Source organism: Panthera tigris, chromosome A1 (genome assembly GCF_018350195.1).
Source record: "Panthera tigris isolate Pti1 chromosome A1, P.tigris_Pti1_mat1.1, whole genome shotgun sequence".
NCBI classification, from domain to species: Eukaryota; Metazoa; Chordata; class Mammalia; order Carnivora; family Felidae; genus Panthera; species Panthera tigris.
The window spans coordinates 132,425,134-132,438,085 of NC_056660.1; the positions used below are offsets into that span (position 1 = coordinate 132,425,134).

Consider the following 12,952-nt stretch of genomic DNA (forward strand, 5'->3'; position numbering starts at 1 on the left):
ACTTGTGAGATGTTAGATGTGAATAGTTTACTTCATTGGGAATCTATAATGCTTAGAGAATAGGTTTGTAAGCACAAGCTCTCTTCCATATATTTAAATCAACCCCTAATTTCCATATTTAGCAATATAATTTGGAAACATGTATCCATAATAAAATAATAGTATATTTAATTTTAGGCATTCGATGGTGAAGTATTATTTTATGCAAGTACTCTATATGTACATTAGAAGTTAATGAGTTCAGGGGCACCTGGATGTCTCAGTCAGTTCAAGTGTCTGATTTCAGCTCTGGTCGTGATCTCATGGTTCATGGGTTTGAGCCCACATTGGGGTCTGTGGCTGACAGCTCAGAGCTTGGAGCCTGCTTCAGATTCTGTGCCCCCTCTCTCTCTGCCCCCCCCCCGCTCACGCTCTGTCTTTCTCAAAAATAAATAAATGTTTTAAAAAAATTCTTTTTTTTTAAAGAAGTTAAGTTCAAGGACACCTGGCTGGCTTAGTCAGTAGAGCATGCAACTCTTGATCTCAGGGTTGTGAATTTAGGCTCCACATTGGGCATAGAGATTACCAAAAAAAAGTAAAAAAAAAAAAAAGAAAGAAATTAAAAAATTCAAAATAGATATACCAGTAACTCTGGCTTATGCCCGATTTTGCATTGTGGGGAATTATAGTGAATGTTTGGATACATCAGTAGGTGTTTTTTTCTTCGTTTGCCATAGTCACTGGAATTCATGTCTCAATTTCCAATTTTATCTCTGAAGTTGATTTCTGGATATTAGAAATTAGTAAGAGTGAGTATCACTATAAATAGTATTACTGCCAGCCAGACATAATATATTCTAATAGTTGTTCTTTTATGTGGGAAGATAGAATGTAAATACTTAAAATATTTGTGAGGAAAAGGAAGAATAAATTCTTAGTGTAAGAAGAGACATTAATGTCCTTCCTGTTGATGGGGCAGCAAATTATTTAAGTAAAGGACAATTTAATAAATATAGGCTTCATAGACCATAGGTTTCTGTGATAGCTGCTTGATGCTGCCTGTTTAGTGCAAAAAACAGTCACAGACAATATGTAAACAAATGAGCATAGGTGTGTTCTAATAAGATTTTATTTATGGACAGAGAAATTTAGATTTCATGTAATTTTCACGTATTATGAAAAATTTTTTTATGTTTTGGGTTTTTTCCCCCCAGTATTTAAAAAATTTTAAACTATTGTTAGGTTGTAGACCATACAAAAACAGTAAGTGGGCCAGATTTAATAGCTTTCTGTCCCTGGGGGCACCTGGGTGGCTCAGTTGATTAAGCGACTTCAGCTTAGGTCATGATCTCATGGTCCGTGAGAGTTCAAGCCCCGCATCGGGCTCTGTGCTGTCAATTCAGAGCCTGGAGCTTGCTTCAGATTCTGTCTCCCTCTCTCTCTGCCCCTCCCCCACTCACTCTCTGTCTCTATCAAAAAATGAATAAACGGTTAAAAAAAAAGCTTAATAGCTTTCTGTCCCTGTCTTAAACGATAGGAACAACACATTGGGAAAATTTGTTTTTATTCTCATTTGCTACTTTTACTTTAGAAAAATAATAAAAACTGGTAATTATTAAAAATCAAATACAGATATTATTCTGAAGGAAGATTCTCAACAAAATTATTTTTTCCTTTGTGAAGAAACCAAGTCTGTAAAGGACATATTTAATCTTTGATATTATTATATTCATGTGGTATTAGTGCTTTCCCTCTTTGCTTTTGTCACTGCCATATAGAGACCTGAGAATGTTTTATTTTGCTTTCATTTTAACGCACACTCAAATAACCAAACATGATTCCAACAATGAATAAAACTACTCAACAGCTTATATCTTTTTATTTGAATAATGAACTAAAGTATTAAATACATAATGTGAGATATTGTTGAAGACCCCCTTCCAGGGAACAACCAGATAAATATCTTTTGTCATAACACTTTTTGTTCCAGTCAGAGTGATTGACACACTGTGGCCCATGGGCCATGTCTGGCCTGCTACCTGTTTTTGTGTGGCCCACAAGGTAAGAATAGTTTTTACAGGTGACTCTTTGCATCAGTTTGATGATAGCCAGCACCAGTTAAGCAAAATGTTACTCCTAACAGCGAGACCTTCAGTCTTCTCATTGGTAGAACTATAATACCATAATGGTACTCAGTTATTAGTACATATATCTTAAATTTGTTAGAAATCTTGTGGAAATTTGATTTCTTTCCTAAGCACCTACCATAGTGTCTTCACATTGGTCTCTGGGCTCACAAAGCTAACCATATTTATTATCTGACCACTTAACAGAAGTTTGGTGACTGCTGCTTAGAACTGTTCTAGTCATGGGTGTACTCATGCTTTGATTTCTCTTATTGTCTTCTGTTTTCATGATTCAGATTTACCTGGCCTTCTCTCATTTCTGTCATTTCAATTTATCCTCTTACTGTTTCTTTTTAAAAGAGGTCATAGTTCAGTTAAGAAATTTATTTCTGATACAAAGAGTAGAAGTAGCAAAATAAAATCTTGCCACTTTGAATTTTTGATTTGAGAGATGTGTTTTAGAATGGAAGAGTCTTAAAAGGACAGGTCTGAGATAAACTTAGAATGTTTAAGTCCTCGTAGAGTTTACGTGTTCTTAAAGTATTTCCATATAGCACTGTAACATACTGCACTTACAATACCAAATCAGAAACTACATTGACATGGCCAACTGGGTGGATTTCTTTTCAAATGCAGGAAAAGCTTTTTCCTTTATGACTTTGCCTCAAAGAAATAAACAAGTCAGAAAACACAGTGTTCTTGACTTGGAGTTTTATATACTTTAAGAGGAATAGATGCTTTGTTCACATTTAATTCATTCAATTTTTTTTAATGTTTATTTATTTTTGAGAGAGACAGAGACAGAATGTGAGTGGGTTAGGGGCAGAGAGAGAGGGAGAAACAGAATCCCAGGCAAGCTTCAGGCTCTGAACTGTGAGCACAGAGCCCGATGCGGGACTCGAACTCACGAGCTGTGAGATCATGACCTGAGCTGAAGTCGGACGCTCAACCGACTGAGCCACCCAGGTGCCCCAAATTCATTCAATTTTTATTGAACACCTGTGTTAGATCTAAGCAGTGTGTTAAATCTGAATATTTAAAAAGAAAAATCCATGCTTTCAAGAAGCTCGTGTTCTGGGGCACCTGGCTGGCTCAGTTGGTAGAGCACACAACTCTTGATCTCAGGGTTGTGAGTTCAAGCTTCATAATGGGTGTACAGATTACTTAAAAATAAAATCTTAAAAAAAAAAAAAAGAAGCTCATGTTGTAGAGGGGGGATAATGATGGGTGAATTTGAAAGAGAAGGCCTGGTATTTTGGGCCTACTTAGAGGAATCATTGTTGAATGGGAAGTATGCATCCATATAACAGTTTGTAGCTGGGGGAAGCAGGTTGTTGCAGGTGTGGGGGCATTTATCAGTTTGAGGCTTTTGATTGCTTTTCTTTACTCACTGATCTCAAAGAAAAAATTGCCTCTAGAGGTTGAGGGAAGGACCTTTGAGGTAAGTGACTTATAGTGGGAGAAAAGACCAACTAGAAATAAATAGGATTCCTGGGCGGCGCTGAAGATGGAGCAAAGATGAGGGGATACCATGAGTATGTAATGGTTCTAAACAACAAGGTGATGTCACTCTTCTCTGCAGTCAGCAGTCCAAAACAAAGAAGATGATTGAAGTAACACATTATGGGTTTTGTTGCATAGGTATTACCTAAGGAAAAGGGGCAAGAAATGTGAGAGTGGTTAAAATAATATATCATGAAATCTAAGCTGGATAGAAAAGAAAGTAAAACCTAGAGTGATTTTACAGGGAGAGTAAGAAATGAGAATAAGGAACTCAAAGTTTATGAACAATAATAGTGAAGTGAGTGATTTGAAAGGACAAGTGTGTAGTGGTCAAGGAGGAGGAAGAGTTACAGAAGCCTAGGTCTTGAGTGTGACCATGGTTAGGAATCACATTGGTGAAATGCAGGTGGATATTGGAATGAGGAAATTGAGGAACTATGAAATTGTAGTGTTGAAGTGGGGAGGGGGGTGGTCTTCACACATTGTTATCATTCAGGATATTGGCAGGTTTTAAGTGGAGAGAAAGACTGTAGGCAAACACTAGAATCTTCCATGAATATGCCAGGGTGATCAGTCTTAGTGGCTAAAATACAGAGTCTAAAATACAGAGAAAGTGATAGTATCACCTGATACCCTGAATCTCAAAAGATGTGAGATTTATACTAAAGGGTAGAAAGTGTAAGTGACCAGAAGTTGGCAAGAATGAAAGGCATGGTGGAAGTTACTTAAGGTTCTGAAAAAGTTCTAGCGTAAGATTACTTTGGCATGATGTAAAAACAGTTAAGGGATTTCTGGCCTAGGCTGGTGATTAAAATTGCTGCCTGGAAGTAGGTTGTTGCAGACTGCTTGGGTTGGCTTACCTTCCCAAGTCTACAACAGAAATCTATAGATATTCCTAGGAATTTGAATCACATTCCACAAACAAACAAAAACTAACTTTCTGATTCATTAGCTGTTAAGCAATGCCACAAAGTAATTAAAGAAAAAATTCTCGAACCAGGTGATGAAAACAAGGAAAAGCTGAAGACAAAAACTCGATTCCAATTGTTCATATTTGGTTTTGTGGTATTTAGTTTGGATATGAAATTAAAGTATGGTAAGAAGCCCAAAATAAGGACTAAAAATTAACGGTGTTTATGCTACTTTTGCATAAGTGTTCAAACTGACCATATATGGGTATTCCAGGAATTTCATTTTTTTCTGTTCGCTAATTTTAGGTGCTTTTAATTCCTTTTGAGTAGGTATAGTCATTTTCTTTTAATTGGCAGAAAACAATTTGTGATTTGATCTTGTATTGCACAAACTTCTGTATGGTGATATATAATAGACAAATGGATTAATTTTTAAGCCTTAGATCTGTCTTAGTTGCCTAATTGAAAAACTGTAACAGCTGTTAAATCTTTACCTTTAATTGTATGTTGCATAGGAGGATATATAGTGTTGAGCTTATATTAGATTTTTAATTTTCCTTGCATTTTGATATAGAAAATATCTTGTAAGCACTTTACTTAAGTAAAGCTATATAAAGTATAATGTTTAATGCAAGGATGTAATTACAAGGCTTCAGGGTAATCTTTTTAACTCAAAATAACTCACTTTGTCTTCACCTTCCTTTCCCCCATACATAATGAACAATATTGGAATTGGGAAGATTATTCTGAATGCAAAAACTTGGATGAAATAATTTATATATTACCATGTGGTATATGTATTGCTGAAGTGAACACTGTTACCATGCTCTTTTTTGTAGGAAACTGCACACAGTCACCTTTCTACCCCGTTGTAATTGTTAGATTCTTATCAGGAACCCTTCTGGTAACAAGACACATTACCTTTAAGGAAGAAAAGATACATGATGAATATTGTAAAGAAATACTAGAATCACAGCCTACTTCTTAATGTAGCATTTAATGCTGGTGGCGTTGACCAGTCTTAACTTAATGAATGTCATTCCTAAAGAAAGTTATAAACAAGTAGTAGCTTTTCATAATACTGTAAAATATAGTGGATTTTGTTTTTGTTTTTTGTTTGTTTTCCTCTAGTTATGTTCATATCAGATAATGAAAGTTTTAATCCTTCATTGTGGGAGGAACAGAGGAAACAGCGCGCTCAAGTGGCATTTGATTGTGATGAAGACAAAGATGAAAGGGAAGCACCTCCCCGGGTGAGTCCTGAAGAGAAAAACCTGATTGTTTTTCCCTCTTCCCTTTTTTTAATGATTTATTATTTACTTATATTCTAGAGATAAAGAATTCTGTTTTGAACAATTTTTTCTTTATGAGGTTGAGAGTGTGGCAGTGACAAGTAGTGAATAATACATTTCCAAGTTACTCATGAATGTAATTATTTTTACCTTATGTAAACTAGCTGAATCCCAGAAAATGACATTAGGCTGACTTTGGAAGTACTTGGTTCTTGGCATATAAGATGTATATAATTGTAGGAGGTTTATATGTGTCTGGGTAAATACCAGAAAACAACTGTTTGAAAGCCTAGCGATGGTATTGGCAATATCCACACCATAAATCTTAAAATGGAATATATTTAAGTCTGCTAAAAAAAAAGTTTCAAAACATTAGTTAAATCTGTAACTATAAATTCTTTTACTATTGATAAAACCATGCTTTTATTGTGTCTAAAATGCTTTCAATGGCCTATCCTCTGTTTTTAAAGCTACCCCAGGAGCCAGATAACCAATGTAATTAAGTTGCATTGTAGATTAAATTTTGAGGTTGATGTTAAAATATTTATCCATATTTCAAATTTAATTTATTTTATTTCCCTAGGAGGGAAATTTAAAGAGATATCCAACACCATACCCAGATGAGCTTAAGAATATGGTCAAAACTGTTCAAACCATTGTACATAGATTAAAAGATGAAGAGACTTATGAAGATTCTGGAAAAGATTTGAAACCACATGAAGATCAGCAAGTTGTAAATAATGATGTGGGTGTGAAGGTTAGAAAACTCATTTTAAATTTTTTTTTTTTAATTTGTTTTTAGAGATAGAACAGGAGCAGGGGAGAGGGGAAGAAGGAGGGAGAAAGAATCTTCAACAGGCTCCACGCTCAGTACGGAGCCTGACATGGGGCTTGATCCCACGACCCCAGGATCATGACCTGACTTGAAACCAAGAGTCTGACCCTCGACCAACTGAGCCACCCAGGCACCCCAGAAAACTCATTTTAAAGAAATTGACTAGGGGCATCTGGGTGGTTCATTCAGTCGAGCGGCCGACTCTTGATTTCAGCTCAGGGTCGTCATCTCAGATCATGGGATTGAACCCCACGTCGGGCTCTACACTGACAACACAGAGCCTACTTGGGATTCTCTCCCTCCCTCTCTCTCTCTGCCTCTCCCCTGCTCTCATTCTCTCTCTCCCTCTCTCTTTTTCTCTTTCAAAATAAGTAAGTAAACTGAAAAATTAAAAATAAAAGTATTGACTAAAACTTACTTCAAGCACTTTAAAACTTTAATAATTTATATAATGATTCTTTTTGTATACGCTATAATGTCCTCCCAGATTTAGGCTGTTCCCGGCTATTTGAAGTAAGAGCTGGAATAATTAGCAAACTCTAATTGCTATTCTTACCACTTCAGTATGGTTATAGGCTTTCCAGATGGGCAGGATAGCATCAACATAACTTTTAAAAAATCTTGTCTGAATAAAAATAAGATAACGAATATCCTTAAATTTATTGTTATGGAAATACTGTTTTTCCCCTGAGAACATTGACCCACCCTACCCAATTCTAATTTTAAATGTAATTGCTATGACAGACCATGGTACTCTCCTTGGGATGTTTCAGAAACCTAGACAAATCCTTAAAGTGTGTGTTCCTTTAATGGGCTTTTCTTTCCCACATTATATCACAGAAACAAAAGTTTTCCCACATCACTAGAGTTGCTATATATTCTACATTCAGCAGAAAACAATCTAACCATCTTGATTTTGACCTTGCTGAGCTAAATGACTCACTCATGAACACCAGCTTTGCAGCCTTTGAGATGAAATGTAGCCTCAGCTAAATTGTAGAGTTTAATGTGGTTCATGAAACTTTGGGGACCCCCTGCTCCCCAAATGCACATTTATCTGTAAGTGCTGCAGATTTCCATGTTTAAAGTTTCCTTGATTTATTCAGAATAGGAAGATGTTAAAATATTTATTTTTTTAATAATCTCTACGCCCACTGTGCATCTCACACCCACAACCCCAAGATCAAGAGTCACACTCTCTTCCTACTTAGCCAGCCAGGAGCTCCTACTTTTAAATTCTAATCTGAACTGTAGTAAAAAAATAGATACAAAGCTTTAAGGAATATGAATTCTTTATCTTTTCTTTTACTTAGACTTCAGAAAGTACCACTCCAGTGAGAATCAAAGCTGATGAAAGAGAAAAGTATATGATAGGAAACTCTCCACAGAAGACCAGTGAATCTGAAGCTGAGATTAGCCCTGGAAGTCTACCAGTGACTGCAAACACGAAAGCTTCTGAGAACTTGAAGCATATTGTTAATCATGATGATGTTTTTGAGGTATGGCTTTGTGATTATTCTCTGGAACAATTAGTTGTTAACAACTGTAAGAATTTAGTATTTCATTGTTGCTAACTAAAGATAGAAGAAAACTGATACTGAAAACAAAATATGCTAACTCATTTGCCATAAAGAAATCTCATGATGTGTGCTATAGTATCTCTCATTTATTACTTTGAACTTAAAATTTTCTACCTGCATTGCACTCAGATGTTTACTATGTAAATTAGATCCTGGTGGTTCTATTCTAATTCGTTAAAAACATAATAGCAGTTGCTTAACAATGAAACTTAACAATGAAAAGGTTACCATTGGTGTATTTAAATTATTTCACTCGTTAAGCATTTATCATTGCTTAATTGTGAAGCATTTTTTTTCTTGAATGTCTGCGATTTTTAAAATTTCAGTATAGTTAGCATACAGTGTTATATTAGCTAAAGGTGTACAATATCAAAAAAAAATTTTTTTTAAATAAAAGGGACCCGGGGCACCTGTGTGGCTTAGTCAGTTGAGCGTCCGACTCTTAATTTCGACTCAGGTTATGATCTCACACTTCATGTGTTCAAGCCTCACATCGGGCTCTGTGCTGCAGCATAAAGTCTGCTTGGGATTCTCTCTCTCTCCCTCTCTCTCTCTCTAACCCTCCCCTGCTTGCACTCTCTCTCTCAAATGAATATTTTAAAAAGATAAAAGAGGGGCGCCTGGATGGCTTAGTCAGGCGTCAGACTTAGGCTCAAATCATGATCTCACGATTCGTGGGTTCGAGCCCCACATCGGGCTCTGTGCCTGACAGCTTGGAGCCTGGAGCCTGCTTTGGATTCTGTGTCTCCCTCTCTCTCTGTTCCTCCCCTCCTCTCACTCTGTCTCTCTCTCTCTCTCTCTCTCTCTCTCTCTCTCAAAAATAAATAAAGATTAAAAAAAATTTTTTTAAGATGAAAGAGACTAATATAAAAAAATAAAGTGTACAATATGGTGATTCAACACTTCCATACACTATCTGGTGCTCATTATAACAAGTGCTCTCCTTAATCCCCATCACCTATTTCACCCATCCCTCCTTTGACCTCCCTTCTGGTAACCATCAGTTTGTTCTCTGTAGTTGAGAGTCTGATTCTCAATTTGTTTCTTTTTTTTCCTTTGTTCTGTGTCTTAAATTCCATTTATGAGTGAAGTCATATGATATTTGTCTTTCTCTGACTTATTTCACTTAAAATTAATACTCTCTAGGTCCATCCATGTTGTTGCAAATAGCAAGATCTCTTTCTTTTTTCTAATATTCTGTTGTGTGTATATCTACTTCTTTATCCATTCATCTATCTACAGACACTTGGGCTACTTCCATATTTTGGCTTTTATAAATAATGCCAAAAACATAGGGGTGTATATATCTTTTCAAATTAGTGTTCTCATAGTCTTTGGGTAAATACCCAGTAGTGAAATTACGGGATCATATAGTAATTCTATTTTTAATTTTGGGGGGAACTTCCATATTGTTCTCCACAGTGACCGTATCAGTTTGCATTCCCAACAGCAGTGCAAGAGGGTTCCTTTTTCTCCCCATCCTCACCAATACTTGTTTCTTGCTTTTGATTTTAGCCATTCTGACAGGTGTGGTGATACTCCATTGTGGTTTTGATTTGCATTTCCCTGATGAAGAGTGATATTGAGCATCTTTTCATGTGTCTGTTGGCCATCTGTATGACCTCTTTGGAGAAATGTCTTTTAATGTTGTCTGCCTATTTTTTTTTATGTTTTTTTTTTTTAATGTTTATTTATCTTTGGGAGAGAGAGAGACAGAGTACGAGTAGGGGATGAACAGAGAGAAAGGGAGACACAGAATCCTAAGCAGGTTCCAGGCTCTCAATTGTCAGCACAGAGCCCGATGCAGGGCTTGAACTCATGAACCACAAGATCATAACCTGAGCCAAAGTCACACGCTTAACTGACTGAGCCACCCAGGCGCCCCTCTGCCCATTTTTTAATCGGATTATTTGGGGGTTTTTTGGTGTTGAGTTGTGTACATTTTTATATATTTTGGATACTAACCGTTTATCAGATGTTCATTTGCAAATATCTTCTTTCATTCAGTAGGTTGTCTTTTAGTTTTATTATTTGCTTTGCAGAAGCTTTTTATTTTGATGTAGTCCTAATGGTTTATTTTTGCTTTTGTTTCTCTTGCCTCCAAAGACATTATCTAGAAAAATGTTGCTATGGCCAATCTCAGAGAAATTACTGCCTTTGTTCTCTCCTAGGATTTCTCACATTTAGGTCCTTAATCCATTTTGAGTTTATTTCTGTGTATGGTTTAAGGAAGTGATCCAGTGTCATTGTTTTGCATGTTGAAGTCTACTTTTCCCAACACCATTTGTTCAAGAGACATTCTTTTTCCCATTGGATATTCTTTCTTGCTTTGTTGAGGATTAATTGACTATATGACTGGGTTTATTGCTGGGTTCTTTTCTCTTCCGTTGATCTATGTTTCTGTTTTTGTGCCAATATCATACTGTTTTGATTACTGCAGCTTTGTGGTATATCTTGAATTATGGGATTATTCTACTTCCAATTTTGTTCTTCTTTATTTTATTTTGTTTGCTTTGTTTTAAGTAGGTCCCATGCCCAGCGTGGGGCTTGAATTCCCAACCCTGAGATCAGGAGTCACATGCTCTATCACCTGAGTCAGCCAGGTGCCCCCATTCTTCTTTTTCAAGATTGCTTTGGCTACTTTGGGGTCTTTGAGGGTTCCATACAAATTTTAGGATTATTTGTTCTAGTTCTTTATAAACTGCTATTAGTATTTTGATATTGATTACATTAAATCTACAGACTGCTTTGGGTACCATGGACATTTTAACAATATTTGTCCTTCCAATCCATGAGCATGGAATATCTTTCCATTTGTTTGTGTCATCTTCAATTTCTTTCATCAGTGTTTTGCAGTTTTTAGAGTTAACCTCCTTGGTTAAGTTTATTCTTAGGTATTTTATTATTTTTGGAGCAATTGTAAATGGGATTATTTTCTTAATTTCTCTTTCTACTTCATTTTTAGTGTATAGAAATGCAATGGATTTCTGTATATTGATTTCATATCCTGTGGCTTTCTGAATTCATTTATCAGTTCTAGTTTTTTGGTGGAGTCTGAGACTTTAAAGAGTCTTCTGGTGGATCAATAAAAGCTGTGACTTTTTTTTTTAACAGCTTTATTGAGGTATAACTCACATACTATATAATTCACCGATTTAAATACAGGGTACTATTCAGTGACTATTGGTATACTAGAAGTTGTCCATCCTTCACTACATTACTTGTGGAACATTTGTTATCCCAGAAAGAAATCCAATACTTCTTAGCCATTTCCCCACAACTTCTCTGTACCCCTGAGTCCTAGACATCTTATCTACTTTATCTGCCTCTGTAGATTTGGCTGTTGTTGGCATTTTATATTAATGATGTAATCATATGATAGCTGGTCTTTTGTAACTTTTCTTTAACTTAGTATTTTAGATATCCATATTATAACATGTATCAATACTGTTTTATTGTATTGGTTCATTTTTTTATGTATCAGTTCACTTTTATGTCAGTAATACTCCATTGTAATTGTTAACAATGGATATTTTGGTTATTTCCACATTTTGGCAATAGTGCATAAAGCTATTGTGAATATTTGTGTACAAATTTTTGTGTCGGTATATATTTTCTTTTTTGTTAGACATATGCCTAAGAGTAGAATTGTTGAATCGTATGGTTACTCTGTGTTTACCCATGTGAGAAACTGCCAGTTTTTCATAAGCGGCCACACCTTTTGTTTGTTTGCATTCCCCTCATACGCTGGTGGAAGTCATGTAAAACAGTAAAGCTCTAACTTTACAAAATAAAATTCTGGAGGGTTTTTGATTTATAGCTACATTGTCCACTATGTATCCGCTAGTTGTAAGTGGCTATTTAAGTAAATAAAGAACTTTGCTTCTTAGTTTTACTAGCCTACATTTTAAGTGGTCAATAGCCACATGTCTAGCTAGTTAGTGTTTACCAAGTTGAACTGCACAGATAGAGCATTTCTGTCATTATAGAAAGTTCTGTTGGAGAATAATATACAAATAGTGATACTGTGGGTTTATAATAGCCTCTTTATTCCTGAAAATTTAAATGCATTCAAAGCACATCTGTCTTCAGGGTTATCCTTTGAGCTAGTATTTACTACAAGAAAGAAACTTCATGGTTTGTAAATGTATTTTGAATGGATCACATCTTTCAGTACACTTATTATATACATTGAACCTAATATAACAAAGTCTGTGTAAAGGTTATAAGGTTTGTCCCAGTGTACTTAATACTTCATTTAGTATAATTCTGTGTGTAAGGCATTGTGTTTGGAGCTTTGGTGGCAGAATGGATAAATGGGTATATAGAATATAATTAGGGTTAGACAATGCTGAGTGTATAAGAAAAATACTAAGTAATAAAAATATTAAGTGCTACATAAATTTAGAAAAGAGATACTTTCTGGCTAGGAACAACCAAGAATGCTTTAGGGTGAAGGAAGTATTTAACCTATACCTTGGAATAGTTCATCTAACAGAAATAGGAGAACTGAATAAAGTATGAAAGGAATAATGGTAGCATAAGAGTGGTGTTTGAGAAATATAGAAAAGAACATGTTTCATCTAGCTGAGCATATCAGGGTGGTAGAATGAAAAAAATTAGTACAGTAGATTGGGTCCTGATGATGAGGCTCTTGAAAGCCATGCTATGAATTGTTGTATAGTGTTTGAGGAGTCATGAAGGCCTTTTAGCAGAGCATTACTTG

General features: G+C 35.6%; 1 protein-coding gene across 11 annotated transcripts in view; it reads left to right on the forward strand.

Annotated features, from left to right (window-relative positions):
• Nucleotides 1-12,952, forward strand: part of ERBIN (erbb2 interacting protein) — a 127,627-nt gene that overhangs the window by 92,075 nt on the left and 22,600 nt on the right. For all 11 annotated transcript variants that reach the window (XM_042987664.1, XM_042987668.1, XM_042987677.1 and 8 more), the window contains exons 16-18: nt 5,651-5,772; nt 6,395-6,568; nt 7,960-8,145. In XM_042987664.1, coding sequence (XP_042843598.1) covers nt 5,651-5,772; nt 6,395-6,568; nt 7,960-8,145 — 482 coding nt within the window. The remainder of the gene's footprint in view (nt 1-5,650; nt 5,773-6,394; nt 6,569-7,959; nt 8,146-12,952) is intronic.